Source organism: Suricata suricatta, chromosome 10 (genome assembly GCF_006229205.1).
Source record: "Suricata suricatta isolate VVHF042 chromosome 10, meerkat_22Aug2017_6uvM2_HiC, whole genome shotgun sequence".
NCBI lineage: Eukaryota > Metazoa > Chordata > Mammalia > Carnivora > Herpestidae > Suricata > Suricata suricatta.
Window position 1 is genome coordinate 94,838,631 of NC_043709.1, and position 21,960 is coordinate 94,860,590.

Sequence of the window (21,960 nt, forward strand, 5' to 3'; positions counted from 1 at the left end):
CAATGTAAATATTTCATTAACCTTTGGTCAATAATCAGAACCTCCAAATTATTATCTTTGTCAGTTTGTCCCCATTACTTAGTCCTGCTAAGATACTTTTATAATGTGTCCAGTATGGGGGTGCTTGGGCAGCTCAGTTTGTTAAGCCTCTGATTTCAGCTCAAGTCATGATTTCGTGGCTTGTGGGTTTGAGCCTCGCATCCGGCACTGTGCTGACAGCTCAGAGCCTGGAGCCTGCTTCAGATTCTGTGTCTTTTTCTCTCTCTGACCCTTCCCTGCTCTCACTCTGTCTCCCTCTCTCAAAAATAAACAAGCATAAAAAATGTTATAATGTGTCCAGTGTATAGCTGCGGGGGACCAGCCCATGCACTCCAGTCAAAAAGGTCCCTGAGTAGGGGGTTGGTGTCAACGCAGTATCTATAAGAAAGAAGACAGACAACGTGAATGGTGGTAAAGCCGCACTTTACTAAGGTAGTCGATGTCTTTTATGCCATAGGGGATTACAGGATTACATTCTTTTTTTTTCTTTAATGATTACATAGTTTATGGTCCTTGAAAGAGTAAAATCATGCTCTGGGAAGGATCATTTTTTATCACAGAAGAGAGAGCAGCCATGAGAACAGAAGTAAAAAAACAGGAATGAGGGAGTCTGTCTCTCAAAGAATTGTCTTTTCTTCAAGGCCCTTTAGCAGTTATGTCTGGGCAAGACACTTATTATCCAAAAAGTTCATTTTAAACAGAGGATTGTGTTTGCCCCCAACAGCAGGCAATGAGCTGGGAACAGAAATAATGTAAGGGAAAGCTGGTGTCACTAACTGACCCAAGTTGATTCAAAACCTAAAAGTATATGCCTTTTGAAAAGCAACGAGAAAATCATAGACAGGTTAAACAGAAGCCACAGGTGCAGCCTAGGAGGCCAAATGTTGTTTCATAGTCTTTCGACTTGTTCCGCAACTTCCCAAATAGCTCTCCTGCGCCCCGGAGGCATAGCCATCAACAACGGTCGCTATTCGGGAGGTTTTGTGGCCTACTGGGCCCCAACATATAACATTATAATTTGGAAAATTTTATAAAATAGAAAATAATTAACTTTATTTGTTATCACAAAATCCAAATGAAAATAACAGCTTTTATTTGACTTCTAATAAAATGTATATTCTCATAGTATTTGCTGAATTTATTCATTACTGCTTCATGAATTAGAGATTGCCAGAGAAGCAATAAAAATTTATTGATGTTGTCAAGAGGCCCAACTTTCTCTTTCAATGTGTAAGTTTTCTAGGAACTTACGTTTTTTATGCCTTCAAGGAATTAATCTTAGAAAGAAAAACACCAATATGTAGACAATTATATAAACATAATTGTTGAAGTGTTCCCACAGAAAAATGATATGGGAAATATTCACATTTAGATGTATGATATTGGTCAAAATAAATTGTTTATTCATCAAAATATTACTGTATATATTGCTATGATTTATGGGATATAATTCTCTGTATTTCAGGTTGCCGGTATCTTCAGAGTGATCAGAATTGTCCATATTTCAATTTTTGATTAGAGAAGAGTTATTTGACATCCTGCTTAATCACAAGACCATATGTTGGTAAGCACGAGGGATTTTAGTTACCTCATTTTGGTATAAGGCTATCTTACCATCTATAAAGAAAATATCTCACATTTCTTCCTAAGGCAGACAATCATGTTCCCAGAATATTTTTAAGATATTATTTGTTTGACTAATATTAGGTTGACAACAAAATTAAGAGGAAGGTACAGAGGTTTCCGATATTGTCCCTGTCTGCACACGTGCATGGCCTCTCCCATTATCAACATCACTCACTCGAATGGTCCGTTTGTTACCAAGGATGAATCCACAGTGATGAATCATAATCACTCAAAGTCCAAAGTGTACCTGAGGATTCACCCTTGGTGTTATAGAACTGTTTTTCAATCTTTAGTTATATTACTATAAAAAATACATTCTCAGGTACATAATATGTACTTCTTAAGCTTTTGCTATTTATCAGAATAAATTCTAAATTACAATTCATAATATCAAGCATTGTTACTGTAAAGCTATATAAGGTGAACAATTGCACTCATTTTCCAAATGAATTGATTTGTCCTAGCCCTTAAAGAGGCTGCAAATGAGGGATGAACAACGCAGAGTGGCAAGATTATCAGTCAGAATTGAATCAAGAGACAGAAACCAAGGGAAGTTTGATGTTAACAATTATAATCTATTTGTCAGGGAAAGCCTACTAAAAGGAAAGACCACTAAGATGAAAAAAAATTATGAGTATCTTAGAGTTAGGGGTTCCTGGGTGGCTCAGTTGGTTGAGCCTCCAGCTTCAGCTCAGGTCATGATCTAACTGTTTGTGGGTTTGAGCCCCATGTTGGGCTTTGTGCTGACGGCTCAGAGCCTGGAACCTGCTTCGGATTCTGTGTCTCCCTCTCTATCTATCCATCCCCACTGGAACTCTTTCTCTCTCTCTCAAAAATAAATAAACTTAAAAAAGCATTTTAAATAAAAGAATATCTTAGAGTTAAAGGAGAGTACCCAAAGGAGTAATCACTGGGAAGCCAGGTTTACTCTCTGAAGACAGGATTAGATGTCACTGGAAGCCGTTGTTGCTACCCACAGCTTCACGGCACCCATGCTCACTGGATTGGCCTGGGACGGAGCAGCTCCATGGTCCACTGGTGAAGATAAATCTCAGGCTGTGACTAGTGGGCAGGAAGAACTTCTGAGTGTTAGGAGGCATAGAGCTGAGGGCAGGAAACTTCCTGAAGGCTGAATACGCAGGACTTCCTGCAAGCATGCAACTGGCAACCAAGCCATAGAGGCCAAAGGAGAGAAAACACTGTGAAACCAGCGAAAAGAGCCCTTTTCTGCTGCACTATCTCTCCGTTGTCTTTTACCGACAAGTCAACTTCATGTGAGATGACAAGAGAAAAAATTGATACAATATTGCCCAGTTAACTGAGAACAGAGCACCGAGGGTGGATTTGGAGCTGAGAGTACTAAACGGTTAACAGGCACTGAAGATTATCATGCAACCTCCACAGGGTTGTAAGAGCCGTTCAGATCTGCCCACTTCAGAGAATGGAACCAAACTGTACCTTCCGAATCTGTTTTAATGCAGCATTTTTAATGATTACGTTCTTTTTTTTACATGCAAAAAATGTATACTTATAATGCATACTTACTTTAATGTAATATATATGTATATTATTTGTATATATACACATGTACATTTGTTGCTGGACACTAAAGAAGAAGTTCTCAGACACCAGACTGGGCGGACGTGCAGGGTTGCCTCTGTGAGACAGCAATGGCAGCAGTAGAATGCACATAGCCTTCATTTCACATTTTATTAGCTATACATATCAAAGATACTCAACGCATGGAAGGAGAACACAATCTTTAGACATGAAACAGACATATACTTGGTGGCTACATGAAGGCATTCACGGAGTCCCTGTAGTTTCAAGGAATGTCAGAGAGTTACAGCGGGTTTTGCATCTTAACTGTCCTCGGGGAAGGATCATGGGGCCTGGTATCTCATAATGCTATGGCATTCCACAGCCTTGAGACCTGAACATGGCTGACATTTCAGCCATTGCCCCATTCACCCTCCAAGACTTACATCTAAACTCCACATACCTTTTCACACAAGATCTCCATATGCTTTTCAGAAGCAAAGGCATAGTTATGTCAGGAGAACATTATAATACAGGCACTATTTGACCATTTGACTATAAAGATAAGAAATTAACAAATACACCTTTCTACTTAAAAATATTACTTCTGTGGGGGCACCTGCATGGCTCAGTAGGTAAAGAGTCCAACTCTTGGTTTTGGCTCAGGTCATGGTCTCATGGTTCATGAGTTTGAGCCCCACACTGGGCACTGCATTGTCAATTGCTTGGGATTCTTGGGAATCCCTGCTTGGGATTCAATCTCTCTCTTCCTCTCTGCCTCTCCCCTGCTTGCATGCTCTCTCTCTCTCTCAAAAGAAACAGATAAAGAAAAAAAACATTACTCCTGTGTTGGATCAAGTTGGATTTAGCATATATGGCTACTTCATAACTTTCTGTCCCTGTAAAATTAGAAAAAAAAATTTGTGAAATAACTAGTTGTTACCAGACCTTAAAAACAATATAAAATGAATACAGGAAAATATTTTGTGAAATTGCTTATAATAATAAAAGCAAATGCAATTGCATTCACAGAAAATTAAATTTAATAGCACATTAAATTATAAATCAAAATTAAAGTAAAAATTGAGGTACAAGTTAAATCATTTAGAGGAAAGGTATAGCAAACACCAGGAATAAGATATAACTTAACAGTAACAGAGTACTTGGATGTTTAGGACTAATGTCAGGGTAAGAATTTCCATACCATCATTAAATTATTTAATTTTACCTTATGATCTGGGCTGTGTTGCTTTTTTTTGAAACTTAACAAAATAAAAATCAATAGATTTGGTCCTGTTATGACTCTAAGAGAAGGGCACTCAGGAATGTGATTTTTGGGCATAGGAGATAGCAGAGTGTATGCTAAGTGTGCTGACGACTTGTGTACCACCAGTTATGAACACCTGCAGGAAGAATGGAAATCCCATAAGGCAGGGGCACATGGGTGGTTCCGTTGGTGATGCATCTGACTTCCGCTCAAGCCATGATCTTGCAGTTCATGAGCTCCAGCCCTGCACCGAGCTCTGTGCTAACAGCTCAGAGCCTGGAGCCTGCTTCAGATTCTGTATCTCTCTCACTCTGTGCCCCTTCCCTGCTCTCACTCTGTCTCTCTTTCTCAAAAATGAACATTTTTTTAAACTTAAAAAAAACTTTCAGTATTGTTGACAGTGTTGTATTAGTGTCAAGTGTACAATAGAGTGAGCGATTCAACAATTCTATATATTACTCAGCACTCATCATGGTAAGTGTATTCTTGATCCTCTTCACATATTTCACCCATCTTTCCCGCCACCTCCTCTCCGGTAACCATCAGTGTGTTCTCCATATTTCAGATATTTTACTTCAATTTGTCCATCAGCATCCAGACTCAGCTCTATTTCTCAGTCCTTTTAAATTTACTTTCTTGTTTTTGTTGAGTTTAGAATTTGTCTTTTGGACATGTCTCTGGTCAGTTGAAAAATATTTACAGAAAAGTCCAGACTACAAAAGTTCCATTTGGTCCTAACCACATACATTACACTTTCATTTCTGGGCAACTGCCCAGTAAATACCTCTGACCACATCCAGGTTCAGTGTCACAGCTTGAAGTAGACATCCTGCCCAGAGTACAGTTTCTCACCACAAATTTGCACTATGGCCTCAACATCTCCGCCCCTTAGGATACACAGGAAGAGCTTAATACACACTCAGCCATGTAAGCCAAGGCCAGTTGACTAGGGCTTGGTGGATGGTTATTTTCATTTAACAAAAGTAATTTCCAAATAGTTTGTCGAAGAGGTGATGGGTGTTCTTGTTTTCTTTTTTTAAAGTTTTTTAAATTTATTATTGAGAGACAGAGACAGAGCATCAGCATGGGAGGAGCAGACAGAGAAGAGACACAGAATCTGAAGGAGGCTCCAGGCTCTGAGCTGTCAGCACAGACCCAACGAGGGGCTTGAACTCACAAACCATGAGACCATGACCTGAGCTGAAGTCTGTCACTTAACTGAGCCACCCAGGAGCCTGTGATGGGTGTTCTTAAATGACTTGAACCCTGGCTGTTTGCAAAACACTGGTCCTTTCTTCCTCCAATAGTTTTAAGATGTCAGAAAATTAATATCCATATGAAGCCATATGTATATTTTTGTAGTCAGATTATTATTTCTGCATACATTTTTGTGGTTTTTATATCACTTATTAGAAAGTATGTCTTCTGAAAATTATGTCTCGTCCCTTTGCAATTTTACATATCACCACATGATCACTATGTTCAGCAAATCCTCAATAAGTATTCCAGCATGACAGATGAAGAGTATGTGTTCAACATGAATTTACTTTGGAAAGGACACCCTGCAATAGAAAGAGAGCTATTAAGGAGTCTTCCCTTTACTTAAAGAATTTAACTGCATAACAAAGGGCAGCCTTTGTTTTTGTTATTCCAAACATCTTCTACCTTCATGATAATGAGATTCTCCCTTTTGTATCTTCCGGCTCTCCCCTTCTCCTTAACTTCATATGAGTTTTCCTTTACCTGATTGCCTTTGGAGTGTGTGGATTTCCTATACCTACACCTATTAAATTTGATTTTTACCTGTTAGCCTGCCTCATGTCAATTTGATTCTAAGTTGAGCTAGAAGGACCACAGCAGAGGAAGATCTCCTTCCCTGACAATAAATATATCATCAGAAAAAAAATAAATTTAAAGTCTTATCTCTTTAATTTCCTGTAGTGGTCTTAAATGTGCTGAAAATCTCCACAATGACATTGGAAAGAAGTGATATTAGAGACTGCTTTGCTTCATGATTTTCTAAAAGCCTATTACTATCTCAAAGTTAAGAATGATATTGATATAAATCCTCTCATATATATGCTAATGATTGTTTTTATCATGAAAAGGTGTTGAAATATAGCAAATGTGCTTTCTTACCTTGATGTGATCATGTTCTACATCTTTAATCTATCGTCAATAGCAAATTACATTTAATAATTTTTCTTTCAAAGGAAAACTATTACACCCATAAAATAAACTCAATTTGGTCACCTATCTGAGGCTTATACACTGCTTTGGTTTAATGCTGTTTTAGGATTTTGCAACAATTTTCATAAATGAAATTGACTTTTCTTTTTCCCTTCTTATGCTCTCACCTAATTTAGGCATCAAGGTAATTCCAGTTTTAGTGAAAGAAGTAGCAACTATTCCTGTTTTCCATACCATCTAGAAGAGTTTGTGTAAATTATAATGTCTTTTTCTAGAAAGTTTATTATTTCTCTCCGTAAAACTATTTGGCATTTGTGTTATCCATTTGGAAGATTTCATATTTTTCTAGCTTTAATAAATTTTGCGGAATCGATATTTCCATAGGTTAATTGTATGTTATACATATTGTACATAGAGTGTTACAGTGTCTAGTTGTTCTACTAGCTAAAGATTATTGCCTAATCATTATCTCTGAATAGACTTAGATTTACTGATTGAAGTTTGTTTCCACAGGCTCGTGTTCAGTGAGACTTAATATGAGTGACTGCTTTCTTACACGTTTCTCTCCAGTGGTTTTTTAATTTATTTAAAGTATCCCATGTGTATTATAGTAATACAATAATAACTATTATTATAACATTCTAAGGAAGCCCCAGTACTTGCTTTTAAATAAACTCTTTATTAATAGTAGTCTTAAATTTATGGAAATATTGCACACATAGTACAAAGAGTTTCCATATATCCCATTTCCAGTTTCCTGTATTAACAGCTGACATTAGTGTGACACATTTGTCACAGTGAATGAAATGATTCTGATATATTATTAAATAAAGAACACACTTTTTTCAGATTTCCTTAGTTTTACCTAATGTCTTTTTTTTTTTTCTGATTCATTATTCCAGCCACGATACTATATTACATTTAGTCTTTATGTCTCTTTGAGCTCCTTTTGGCTGTGACAATTCCTTTTATCATGTTTTAATGTAACAAGAATTATGAGTAGCTAAAAACCAGAATACTAAGATATTAGTTGATTATGTTGCTATTCTGGTGAAAGATTTGGTGCTGTTGTTCTGAACAATAGAGAGTAATATAATGAGTGATGGTTACAAGAAAATAGAGAAAAGGACTTATTTAATAGGAACAGAGATCGATCTGAGATACCACATATATGATAAATGAAATCATATTGGCTACAAATTGTTAATTGTTTGAGCTAGGCATATGATGGTTCATCAGAGAATTTTTATTTTGTACACACTTTATAATTTTGTAATTAAAAGGTTATGTATGTACAATATATGTCTTTTCACATGTATGCATTTATGTGTGTGCATATACTTACATGTATATCTTTACATATCTTTCTATAGTTCCAATTTACATGATATATTTATCATACTTGATTTCATTTAAATTTATAACAGTACGTGCACAAGATGATTAAGAAGTTAATTTAATGTTCTTATTTTTTCACACAGTACTTAACAACCCATATTTTAGAATAATTTTTCACTTTTAATTCAGAAAGAGATTATATTATCTCATCATTTCCCCCCCTCAAAACTCTGGAAATTTCTTGTCACTGAATTAACCATCTTAAGTCATAAAATCATGTTAACACCCCACATTTATTTCACCAGTTAGCAGAATTGTCTGTGCTATGATAAGGCGGAAATACTGTGGTTTTTTTGTGTTTTTTCATAAGGTAAGATTAAAATAACATTTGTCATATCTTCCTCAGGAATCAAAATTGACAGGACAGGACATCTTTGCTTTTAATTCTAAATTGGTAACACAAGGCATGTCTCAATTTTTCAATTGTATAGGAGGTTTTATCCACAAGAATCAAGATCTTCCTTCTTTGATCAGGTGTGTTTCTGTGTGTGTTTGTGTTTCTAACAACTATTATTCAAGAAATGAGAAATTCTTGAGATTTCAAACTCAAGAAAGTTTCCAAAAACATTTACACCATAAGAGAATTATAATTGCTTTTTAAGTGCTTGAATAGAATTATGGAAGGGAAAGAATGTTTCTTAATCTGAGGTATATACTCTTTTTTCCTGTATTCAATGATGAGTAGATAGGATATACTTACTGAAGAATAAATTACGATGTTGCTATAAAGATGGAGTGTTATCATCAAACAAAACTCCAAGAATGAATCTACCTTTGGGCTTAGGCAATTGAATTTCAACTTGAATTCTCACACATGAGTTTTCTGCTCTAGTGCAGGGCACTTAACCTTCTGTGATACACAGCTTTATTTGCAAAATGAAAAACATGTTGTTATTTCCAACTACTGTGATCAAATACGAAATGGCTTTTATTTTTTTAATCTAAGCATTATTTCTAATTACTAAATAGACATTTTTCTGAGAGTTCTTCTAGACATTTTAAGATGTTACTATATAAATATGAGATTATGTTTGCTAATAATGATGGTGATCACAACTTACAGGTGATGTTGATGATAATGATGATGATATGGACAGAAGTTGAATTAATATGTACTAGAAAGAACATTCAACAAAAATTCATATCACTTGCCCAGATTTGCCTTGCAAAAAAAGCAGTTGTCACCAAATAAAATAAAATAACTGTAGATAGAAAATTATGTGTGTTGTCATTCAATATCTGTGATAAGAAATATTTTTGACTAAATATCTTGATGCAGGTAAATTAAAACACCCATTTTATTTTTGAAATAATTATTATTTTTTAACCAAGAGAACTTTAAAAAATTAATTTACCTGGTTTATTTGCCTGGCTTTATATGAACTCTTATTTTCATTTTTTCCCTTTATATATAATTATGAATGGTAAAAATATCATTGTATTCTCATTTTCCTAATGAAGGTCACCTCACCCTAAGGAAAGAAAACAAGAAGATATGCCCAATTTTATTTTATTCAGGAATTCTTCACTGGGGTAAATAAACAGTCATACAACAAAGCTGGTCCACGACCGGTGGTGACCTCACAGCATGGGTATGTACTTTCCACTTAAATGTACAGTTCAGCTTGTGTATAATTTTTTAAGTGTATTATTTATTATGAGAGGGGGAGTACGAGTGGGGTAGGAGCAGAGAGAGAGGGAGGGAGAGAATCCCAAGCAGGCTCTGTACTGTTAGCACACAGCCTGAGGTAGGTCTCAAACCCACAAACCGTGAGATCACGACCTGAGCTGAAATGGGAACCACAGTCTTACTTAACTGACTAAGCCACCCACGTGTTATGGCTTGTATATAATTTTTTAAATAAAATTTTTAATGTTTATTTTTGAAAAAAAGAGAGTACGAGCTGTGGAGGGACAAAGAAAGAGGGAGATACAGGATCTGAAGCAGGCTCCATGTTCTGTGCTGTCAGCACAGAACCAGACGTGGGGTCGAACCCACGAACCATGGGATATGACCTGAGTCGAAGTTGGTCGTTTGACTGAATGAACCACCCAAGTGCCCCTATATAATTGTTAAGATACCTAGAATTTGATACAAGCATACAAGGCATAAGAAAGCAAATTACTCCAGGGGCGCCTGGGTGGCTCAGTCTGTTAAGTGTCCCACACTTGGTTTTGGCTCAGGTCATGATCTTGCAGTTCTTGAGTTCGACCCTGTATCAGTCTCTGCGCTGATGGTGCAGAGCCTGCTTGGGATTCTGTTTCTCCATCTCTCTCTATCCCTCCCCTCCTCATGCTCTCTCTCTCAAAATAAATAAACATTATAAAGAAGAAAACAAATTACTGACTCACTTATGCCCATTTCATATTATGTCCATGTTCTATTTTAAATAAAGTTTTCAAAAACTTGAAAGATATTTTCCTCCTTTGTTTTATTAACTACGTAAGGTAGAATCTTTCACAATTTAAGGCAGCCTGAAATAGTGACAGCATGATGATTTGGAGTTGGAAGAATGTTAATCAAATTTTCACCAGTCTCTAGCTTTGAGTCTGGGGGCAATCCACGGCTTCTATGCACTTAAGTTTACTTTTTCTATCAAATAGAGATATAAAACATGCTGCATTTACCTTAGTAGATTTCTATTTCTAGCATTATATTAAATAAGCATTATGATTTTGACCGCTTGTAACATTCAATTTCTTCATCCACAAAATACCTACCCTTTTCACGTTTGATAATGAAATTACATATGGCATGTACAAAAAATGCTTTAGTTTAATTTTAAGTATAAAAGATCATTACTATCAACATTTCTTTTATAAAAAGTAATGACTGTTGTCTCAGGAAGAGAGCAAAATGATTTTTTACTTGTTTCATTCAGCAGCAAGTTTCTTTATGTGTCTTTATCTTAAAATTTTATGTCTAATTATTTTATTCATTATACATCCTTCACTTTAAACAAAAATTAGACATTTACTAAGTGTTTACGACATGATTATCATTATTGATACTAAATGCAAATTATTTAATTTCACTTTTTAAAATACCCATAACAGTTTGTGCTGATATCCTTTGTTCTTTCCTTTTCTTTTTTTTCCCTTCCTTCCTTCCTTCCTTCCTTCCTTCCTTCTTCCCTCCCTTTTTCTTTCTTTCTTTCTTTCTTTTTCTTGTTATCTGTGAAGCTGTTAACTTACCAGATGTGGCTCCATGATATAATACATGTCTAACTCCTTAGGCCCCTGTCTTTTTTATTATACCCTGTCTTTATTTTATTTTTTAAATTTTGTTTTTAAATTTAATTATTTTGAGAGAGGGAGAGAGACCACATGTGAGTGAGTGGGGAGGGCCAGAGAGAAAGCAAGAGACAATCCCAAGCTGGCTCATGCCCCAACATGAGGCTTAATCTCAGGAAGTGTGAGATCATGATCTGAGCCAAAACCAAGAATCAGACACTTAACTGACACCCAGGCACCCCTACACTGTCTTTATTTTAATGTTCGATTTCATTATGCATTAAGAATTAACTTATTTTAATTGAACATAAAATCTTGCTAAAGAGATTTTGCCATAGAATAAATATAATTGTATTTATATGAAAAGTACAAAAATCATAATAATGAAGTAATATAGAACAAAAATAACTTGATGTCATTTATACTTTAAAAAGGAAAGTTGTAAACATTTAGTAATTGTAATTCAATTATAAAAATTGATATTATATTTCATTCTTTCTCATTGCATGTAATACTTCATTGTGTATGTGTATATATATATATATATATATATATACATATATATATATATATGTATATATATATATATATATACCACATCTTCTTGATCCATTCATCAGGTGATGGACATTTAGGATGAATAGATGAAGAAGATGTGGTATATATATATACAATGGACTATTATATGGCAATGAGAAAGAATGAAATCTGGCCATTTGTAGCAAAGTGGATGGAACTCAAGGGTGTCATGCTAAGCGAAATAAGTCAGGTGGAAGACAGATACCATATGTTTGCACTCATAGGTCTAATAGGAGAACAGGAGAAACCTAATGGAGGACCATGGGGAGGGGAAGGGGGAAAGAGAGTTGGGGAGAGAGAGAAACGCAAAACCTGAGAGACTATTGAATACTGAAAAGGAACCAGGGGTTGAAGGGGGAGGGGGGAAAAGAGGTGGTGGTGATGGAGGAGGGCACTTGTGGGGAAGAGCACTGAGTGTTGTATGGAAACCAATTTGACAATAAACTATTAAAAAAATAAAAAAATAAATATTATAAAAGTGTATGACCCAAGTGGCAGAAAGGCTATGACTCCTATTGGCCTGAATTGTTTTTGTCCAGACCGGGATGCAGTCCGTAATTATAACTCTGAACTAGTGAAGCATAGTACTTCCACACAACCAAAGAGAAGGCCTACAGTAATCACAAGCAAATGTGGAGAAAACCGTAAGTTCAACATTACATTTGTCTTCTCTGGTATTTCGAGGTGAATCCCAGAATCCAGATGATTAGTCCAGTGATAAGTATTTCATTTATTTTATCTTGCTGAGGAAAACAGAAATGAAATTCACTCTAGAAAAACATGGAATATATAATACAGTTAATAGAAACTGTTCAGTTTAAGATTTTTCATGCTCTACAAATGGTGAGATCATCATTAACAGAATAATGACAATTGAGACCAGTTTCTTGAGTTTTTTTCAAGACTTTATCCAAATTCCAGTTAGTTGACATACAGTGTAATATTAGTTTCAGGTGTAGAATTCAGTGATTCATCACTTTCTTGTAACACTCAGTGCTCATCACAAGTGTGTTCCGTAATCCCCATTAACTATTTAACACATCCCTGTACCCATCTCCTCTCTGCTACCTATCAGTTTATTCTCTGTAGTTAAGACTCTGTTTCTTGGTTTGTCTCTTTTTCCCCTTCTATGTTCATTTGTTTTGTTTCTTAAATTCTGCATATGAGTCACATCATATGGGGGACTTCTCCTAGAGAGGAACTCAAAAATATGTACAAGCATATAAAAATGTTATTCATATTGTGATATCTAATAGCAAAACTAAGAAACAATTTAAATTCCATTGAAAAAATGAAAAGACTGTCAGGAGATTTTTGTCCCTATACCAATGAAAGACAATGCAAGCAGCTATTTATAAAAAGTTTGACAACTTTATAAGACATGATGTGAAATAATCTCTAACATATTTTCTTAAGTGAAAAAAAAAACTCAGAATATTTTGCAGTTTCTTAAACATGTGTTTTTAAAAAGGGATTGAAAGGAACTGTCTTTTGTATCTACATGAAAATTTAAAAAATTATAACCATGATTTATACTAAGAAGGGAACTGGGGAAATTTTGGGGAGAAGTAGAAGGAAATTTGTATTTCTATAGTCTCTTTTTATTATTTACAAAGTACCTATGTTACTTGTTCTAAGAGAAATAATTGGGGTAAAAGTACTATATCACCCCTCCCATAAAAAATCTAACGTTTATATTAAACATGAACATACCAAAAATTTTTAACCCTTATTTTCTCTTCCATCTCACTCTTTTGTTTGTTTGTTTTATTTTGTTTCTGACAGCATCTCCATTTTTCTTGGTCCATTCCATTGCTATAGCTCTGGGGGTCCACTTCATTATAATGGTAATGATATGCGGTGCCATAATCATACATTGTAAGTAATAGTAGAGAAGTCGATAGAGCATTCTTGACCTAATTAATGCCTTACTTTGATTAGTATTCAGAAGCACAGAACCCAAAACTAGCAATATTACATGTGCCTTTATATTTTTGCTTTTAGTCTAGAAATTTGTCAACTACTTTTGCTAGAACCGTAAGTTACTAACAACACAAACTCTTTTACTAATTATGATTTTTTGTTATTAAAATATGTCTTACATACAGTGTTAGGTGTACAAAATAGTGATTCTATACATTACTCAATGCTCACAATAATGGGCATCATCACCATCTGTCATGATACAATGTTATTACAATATTATTGACTATATGACTATATTCTCTATGCTGTACTTGCCATCTTTATGATATACTTATATTGTAACTGGAAGTCTGTATATCTTAATCCTCTTAATGATTATTTTAATAGCATTATTGAACCAAGAACCTCCACTTTCTTTGCAAGGTAAGTGAAAGTTTTCTAATATTTTAAAGAACAAATTACATGGATCTCTGTATAATTGGGTATGGGCATGTATCCAATAGTGTTAACAAGAGAGTGTATAAGAAAATAATTCTTGTCCATAATCCATAGCATTCCAACATTTTTTATTTTTTATCTTTTAACAATGGAGTGCTCCTAAAAAGCAGAAGATACTTAGTTTTGATATCTGTCTGTGTGTGTGAAGATATGTCATTGGAGATTATCAGATTGTTTTATCTGGAATGCTAGCTAGAGTTGGAATAAAAGATATTTGATTTCTCTAGACAGAATCTGCTATAATGCTCAGACCTGTACAGACTTAATAATATATTCTCTTTCTAGAAAATTATTGTGGCCCATGTCCTAAAAACTGGCTATGTTATAGAAATACCTGCTACCAATTTTTTAATGAGAGCAAAAGCTGGTACCAGAGCCAAGCTTCTTGTATGTCCCAAAATTCCAGTCTCTTGAAGATATACAGCAGAGAACACCAGGTTGAGTATTTGTTCGAATTTTTTTTCTTATATTTACTCCTAACATATGAGCCAACTCGTGGGAATATGAAACTGAAACATAAGAGAGGCGCTAAGACTCAGATATATCTACTCTAAATCTTTCTGCATAAGGAAGCATATTGTAGACTTTATGTATGGTGTTGTTTAAGTCAGAATTAGGCTAAAGGACAGAATCCATTTCCCCAAGTGTGGGGAAAAATGATTAAATGATTATGGCCTTGAATTAAGTAAAATTCTGAGCACTGATTTTATTTGTGGTTTCAAACAGGATTTCTTAAAATTGGTGAAGTCTTATCATTGGATGGGGCTAATACAAATTTCCGCAAATGGATCGTGGCAATGGGAAGATGGCACCATTCTCTTACCCAACCAGTAAGTCTATACCAATAGGTGTCTTTTTGTGGATTTGTCCCTCAGCTATCCTTGTGGTCATTCAACATCACGTGTTACTTCACACAATGCCAGGATGTTCCCATATTCCAATAGATGCAGCAAAAAACTCTGGGGGCCTCCATTTAGGATATTGTGTGGTACTCAATACTAAAATAATGAGTAACATTAATTGTTTGCTATGTGCCAAGTACTGTGCAAGGTAAGTCTAATATTACTCCCTTTTTACTGATAAGGAGACTAAAGCAAAGAAGTTAAGTATCACATATATTCTTTCTTGCAGTTTTTACCTGAATTGTTGAGATACAATTACATTCAATAAACTTTTTCTCTCTTTAGAAATGTTCTATGTGTACTGGAACAGAAGGTGTATTACACACTGTTGGGTAGAGTGACCTATAGTTTTAATTAGGTCACATAGGTTGAGAGCATTGCTCAAGTCTTCTGTATCCTTTCTGATTTTCTGTCTACTTATTCTATCAATGACTGAGAGAGGAATTGAAATCTTGAACTGTAATTATAGATTTATGCATTTTACTTGCATTTCAAGTAGTTTTTTCTAATATATTTTGAAGTTCTACTGATAAATGTTTGGATTATTGTAGCCTTGATGAATTTATGACTCTATCATTATATAATGACTCTTTTTCCATAATGATATTTTGTGCTATGAAATCCTGCTTTGTCTATTATAAATATAGTTATCCTTGTTTCTTTTCAGTTAGTATTAACATGGCATTTACTTTTGCATTCCCTTATTTTTAAACTATGTGTGTATTTATATTAAAAGTAAATCTCTTATAGACAGAATACAATTTAAGTCATATTTTTTCATCCAATCTGACAATCTCTGCCTTTTTAATGGAAGTATAAGCACTTACTTTCTATGTGATTATTTATATAGTTAAATTTAAGTCTTTATCTTACTATTTGTTTTTTATTTGTCCAATTTGCTATTTGTTTCTCTTTCTTCTTTCTCAGGCTTTTGAAAATATTTTAATTTATGCTAACATGTAATCTCTTTCCTTGCATTTAGATATTACTACTTAATTTTTTTATTTCAGACTTTGCTCCATGGTTTATTGAATGTATCTTCAACTTACTAATTGCTATGATATTACTCATGTATAGCATAGGATTCTTGTAATAGTATCCTTCCATTTCTCCCTTCCTAAACTTTGTTTTTTTTTTCAGCTTTATTGAGATATAATTAACATAAAACATCATATAAGTTTGAGATGTGCAATATGATGATTTGATACATATAAATTGTGCACTGATTATCACATAAAGGTTAGTTAACACATTTATCATCTTCACATGACCACAATTTTTTTTTTTTGGTGAGAACAAGTAAGCAACTTTCAAGTACGTAATACAATACTGTTAACTATAATCATCATGCTGCATACTAGATCTATCATTAGATACATATATATTATGAATAGATAATTTTATATATTTTTATATGCTATATATGTATAAAATTATACATATATACTTAGGTTGCCCATTTGAGAGCTTTCTTTTCTCTTAAGATAGGCATTTATACCTATAAAACTCCCACTTAGAACGGCTTTGCTATTGATATGTTGTGTTATCATTTGTTTGTGTCAAGACACTTTTTGATGCCCCTTTTGATGCCTTCTTTAACCCACTGGTTGTTCAGGAACATGTGGCTTAATTTCTATGCTTGTGAAATTTTCTGTTTTTCTCCTGTTATTGATTTCTAGTTTCATACCATTGTAGTCTGGAAAGATACTTGATATGATTTTTACTTTATTTTATTTTACTCATTTTATTTTACTTGATATATTTAATTTAATTTATTTATTTTAAAATCCACACTTTTATTTATTTACTTTTTAGTAAGTTCAATACTTGAGGGGTACAGAATCACATGGATTCTGTGGCCAATGGCTTTAGCAGGAGAGTTGCTTTGGAATTTGGCATGACCCATGCCATTGATTCATGTGATGATCTATTCAATGTTGAAAGAACAGTATTGAAATCCCCTACATTACTCCTTTTAGTTCTGTTAGTATATGCTTTATATATTTAGATGTTTAATACTGGGTGCATATATGTTTAAAATTGTTTTATCCTCTTGATCAATTGCCCCCCCTTTTCTACAACATAGTGACCTCCTTTGTCTTCTATGACTGATTTTGACTTAAGGTTTATTTTGTCTGATATAACTATAGCTATATTTGTACTGTTTTGGTTATCATTTGTATGAAATATCACTCTCCATCAGTTCACTTTTGGTCTACCTGTGTCCTGAAACTAACACAAGTCTCTTGCAGGAAACATATTGTTGTACCTTGTTTTTAGTCTATTTAGTCAACCCATAATACATCATTTCCCCTCTCTCTGGTTGCTTTACTATTTTTCTTTTCTTTGTAACTAGATTTGAGGGATTTCCCTGTCATATGCCTTGGATTAGTTTTCTTATATTTCTTGTGCTTGTGTTTTTTTTTTTGAGCTCTTGGATCTATGAGTTTGTAATTTTCAAGCATAATTAGAAAATTTACTACCATTATTTCTTCAAGTATTTCCCCTTCTTCATTTCTCTCTTCTTTTTCCCAGATACATGACAATTAAAGATCCATTAAGCAAATTAGAATTGTAATGTACTGGTGTTCTTTTCACTTGTTTCCTCTGGTTTCATTGTGGATATTTTCTATTGTCCTGAATTTAATTTTTTAATCTTTTTTTCCTGCATTATCTAATTTTCACTACCCTATCAAGTATATAGTTTGATTTGGCTACTATTTCTTGAATCTTCCATGTATTTCTTTAACTTTTTTGAATATATGGAATTCAGTCATAAAAACTGTCATGATATTTGGGGCGCCTGGGTGAATCAGTCAATTAAGTATCCAACTTCAGCTCAGGTCATAATTTCACTGTTTGTGAGTTTAAGCCCCACATCAGCCTCTGTGCTGACAGCTCAGGGCCTGGAACCTGCTTCAGGTTCTGTGTCTCCCTCTTTCTCTGCCCCTCCCCTGCTCACGTTTTGTCTCTCTCTGTCTCTCAAAAATGAATACATGTTAAAAAAAAAAAAAGAAAGAAAAAACCTAAAAACCTCTCATGATCTCCTTGTCTGTTCATTCTAAAATTTATGTTAGTTCTGGGTCAATTTTAATTCATGGATTTTTCTCTTCATTGTGGTCTCATTATTTTGTTTCTCCTATTACATGTATTTTTCTATTAAATTTCATGCACTGCAAATTTCACCTTTTTAGTGCTACATATTTTTTATCTCTAAAATTATTCATGAGCTCTTTTTTTTTTGAGACACAAATAAGTTACCTAGAAAGAACTTGATCTGGTTTGGCCTTCCTTGGCTTTTGAGCATTATTAGGATGCTCAGTTTACAACTAATTATCCCCCACTATCAAGAAAAGGCACTTTTAAGTAATCCACCTAAAGCCATTTGAAATTTGAAGTTTTACAACATGGCTGGTGAAAATGGGCATGATTGTAGGCCCTGTGCCAGCACGAGGTAATTCCTTCTTTGTTCTGGGGAAGGTTTCTTACACACATGCATTAATCAATACTCTCTATATACTCGAGTGAGACCTTCGTCATATCCTCAGATCTCATTATCTGTTCACCTCTCTCATCTCAAGTCTTATGCCTGGCGAACTCCAGATGCCTGGCTCTTTCTGGACTCTCCAGTATCCTATGTATTCCATTTCTGTAGTCTGCTTTTTAACCACTTGATTATACAGCTCTACTGCGCAGAGCAGGACGGAGTGAGAACATCTTAGTGCTCACAGAAGTTAGGAATACAGCCTTCCTCATTTGGATGAGCTCTCTTAAAAGACCACTTCTATCACTCAAGATATCTAATTATCACTACACCATTTAACAATTTCACCATTTTAGCACAAATCTCAGGAATAAAACCTAACCGGTTTGCCATGTCTGCTGCCCTTCTGTCTCATGATATCACAGAGGAAATAGAAGTTCTTTAGACTACAAAAGTTTGTAATTCTTTGTTTCAAGTATATGTCGCTTATCTGAACCTCTAATTCCGTAGTAACAGGAACATAACAACAACATCCTTGCTAATGTCAGGTTAATTAAGTGTTTTCTTTCTGTCAGACACAGTGGGACTTTACATATTTTATATGTATTTACAAGAACTTTGTATGTATTTCCTCATTGAAGACCCTTAAAAAACATATATTAGAGGTCATTTTTAACCTAATTTTGTTGGTAAGTAACAGAATCTTAGAATGTATAATCATTCACTTACACTATAAAACCAGTAATCTTGGTAGGGAGTCAAATAATTCTCTTTCTTACTCCATTGCCAGAATTATCATCAAATGACCTTAAAGAATCTCTTATCATTGATATTGAAGTTTACTTTGCTTTCCTACTGGTTATTTGGCAGTGATCAATGCATGACCTTTTATTGTCCTCTGTTTCCTTCAGATGTCCCTTTATTTTCATTGTCAGGAACTACTCATTATATGTTTGGAATTTGGATGCCCCAGTGTATCTCAGAATTGATCTGGGATGATCTCGTTTTTGTATGGCTGGAGATTTTATTTTTGGGGGAAAAAAAAGCTTATGCTTTGGAAATACTAATAAAGTTTTGTATCACTTTATCTCAATAGTTTCCACTCTGCAAATGTTTGTTTTAGAAGCCAAAGCAAAACAACTAGCATATTAAGTTTCAGTTTGTGCATGTGATAAATATTTGTTGAGCTTTACTCGGTTTCCAGAAACTATGCAGAGATAACTACAGGGATGAATAGTACAGAAGTCTGTCAAGACCTTCACACGTTAGTCAGAGATATGGCTTTGAACAAGTAAAATCCAGAGTCATACTCTGGTGGATATGTGATGTGAATGGTATGGGAAAACAGACACAGAAGCTGAAAGGAATACAAAAGCAAAGACAGATTTAAAAATGAAACTCTTATGTGCATAGGTTGAGAGCAACTAGGAGCAGTTCCTAAAAATTTCTTCATTGTTTTTTCTCTTATAGTTGTTGGTGGTTTCTATATAGACTGAGTTTCTTCTTTGTTTTTTTTATAAATGTTTTCAAAATTTTTTAATGTTTATTTATTACTGAGAGAGAGAGAAAGAATGTGAGCGAAGGAGGGGCAGAGAGAGAGGGAGACACAGAATGTGAAGCAGGCTTTAGGCTCTGAACTGTCAACACAGAGCCTGATGCAGGGCTCAAACCCATGAACCATGAGATCATGACTTGAACCAGTCAGTCACTTAACCATCAGAGCCACCCAGTCACCCCATCTCCCATTGTCCTTTTAAATACATACTATCAGGCCATAGGCTTTCTTTTTTCTATTGTTCTGATTTACATTAATTCATCATCACTCTTTGCTCAGCCCTCTACTTCTCACCTGTTCTTGGTAGAAAATAAATCACCAGATTCCATGGCAAAATAGATACACAAATAGAATGGAATGCCTACATAGAATGCCTATACACACATGCACACATGTTTATGTGTGTATATACATATATGTGTATGTATGTATAAATAATATATGTATATTATATATGATATAATGTATACGTGTGTTTATTTTTTATTTTCTTACCAAGTTGCACATATCTAAAGAAAATTGTTTATTTTTGCATAAAACATGACATCTGCTGACCTCATTGAATTCTAAATGCCTTTCTAATTTAGTTGTTTTAAAAAAAATTTTTTTTAATCTTTCATATCAGGGTCCCTAGATGGCTCATTCAGTTAAGCATTAGGCTCTTGATCTCAGCTCAGGTCATGATCTCATGGTTTGTGAGATCCAGCTCTGCACTGGCCTTCGTGCTGGCAGCACAGAACCTGCTTGGGATTCTCTCTGTTCCTCTCTCTCTGCCCCTCCCCCACTGTCTCTCTCTCTCAAAATATAAACAAGATTTTTTAAAATAAATATAAAAACAATTTTTTTTAAAAAACCTTTGATTTCACTCAGGCACATATATCAAGAGATTCTAGACTTCCTAAATTGACTAATTTCCAATATAGACAAAATAATGGCATTTAATAGAATGAAACTTCTACTTTTATCACTGAGTTGGCTATGTTCTACATACATTTTAACTAAGAAACACCAAGCATGATCCTAAAACATCCTGAAAAGATATTGCTTCAATACTTATATTTAAATACATTTATTGCATTTTTACATTTATGTATAAATAATGTAAGTCATGAATGTAATTTGTCCTTCTCTCTAATCTAGACTAACCATGGTTGACATGCAGAGTGGAACCTGTGCAGTTTATGGATCAAGTTTTAAAGGTTATACAGAAAACTGTTTAACTCCAAACACATACATCTGCATGCAGAGGGTTGTGTAAAGCTTATGATTTATAAAATATAAAAGATTCAAACACACAGAAGCTTTTTGCTGAATGTGCTCTGTAAAGAAAACTTGCAGAAGAAAATTCTACCAATAGTTAATGAATTATTTTGCCATCTACAACCTGACACAAAAAAAACCTCATAGGGGAATAAAGTCCAATAAATGAAGAATGTATCTTCTTTAAGAATGTTTTGTTTAATTTTTGTGAAATTTAGGAGTAATGAACAGATTCATTTTTGAATTTAATATATGTTGATGAAACCTAAGGTTGAAATAATTTCAAACTATGAGTTTATTAAATGTACACAAAAGATTACACTAAGAAGGGTTTTAGAAAATTTGAAAATCAAATTAATCTAAAGCTGGGTGAAAGGTATATGAGGGCTCATTAAATTTGCTTTATTTAAAAATGTGCAAAATAAAAGTTGAAAAGTCAACAGATGCACCCTCAAAATTTCAA

General features: G+C 34.3%; 1 protein-coding gene across 2 annotated transcripts; it reads left to right on the forward strand.

Moving 5' to 3' along the window:
• Nucleotides 1-1,548: 1,548 nt before the first annotated feature.
• KLRK1 (killer cell lectin like receptor K1) lies at nt 1,549-21,684 on the forward strand. Of its 2 annotated transcripts, XM_029954419.1 has the most exons (9): nt 1,549-1,603; nt 8,491-8,533; nt 9,521-9,651; nt 12,412-12,516; nt 13,658-13,750; nt 14,186-14,221; nt 14,582-14,733; nt 15,023-15,126; nt 21,378-21,684. In XM_029954419.1, exons 3-9 carry the CDS (start codon nt 9,648-9,650, stop codon nt 21,493-21,495), a joined length of 612 nt encoding a protein of 203 aa, XP_029810279.1. In that variant the 5' UTR covers nt 1,549-1,603; nt 8,491-8,533; nt 9,521-9,647; the 3' UTR covers nt 21,496-21,684. The 2 variants fall into 2 exon arrangements, with proteins under 2 accessions (XP_029810279.1, XP_029810280.1); XM_029954420.1 differs by lacking the exons at nt 1,549-1,603; nt 13,658-13,750 and having other exon boundaries at nt 8,427-8,533.
• The last annotated feature ends 276 nt before the right edge of the window (nt 21,685-21,960 follow it).

What these genes read in the sequence shown, in the direction of transcription:
- KLRK1 (XM_029954419.1), top strand. An exon ending in ACCTCCACTTTCTTTGCAAG is followed by an intron (nt 14,222 to 14,581) that starts GTAAGTGAAAGT and finishes TTCTCTTTCTAG; the next exon opens with AAAATTATTGTGGCCCATGT. An exon ending in ACCATTCTCTTACCCAACCA is followed by an intron (nt 15,127 to 21,377) that starts GTAAGTCTATAC and finishes TCTCTAATCTAG; the next exon opens with ACTAACCATGGTTGACATGC.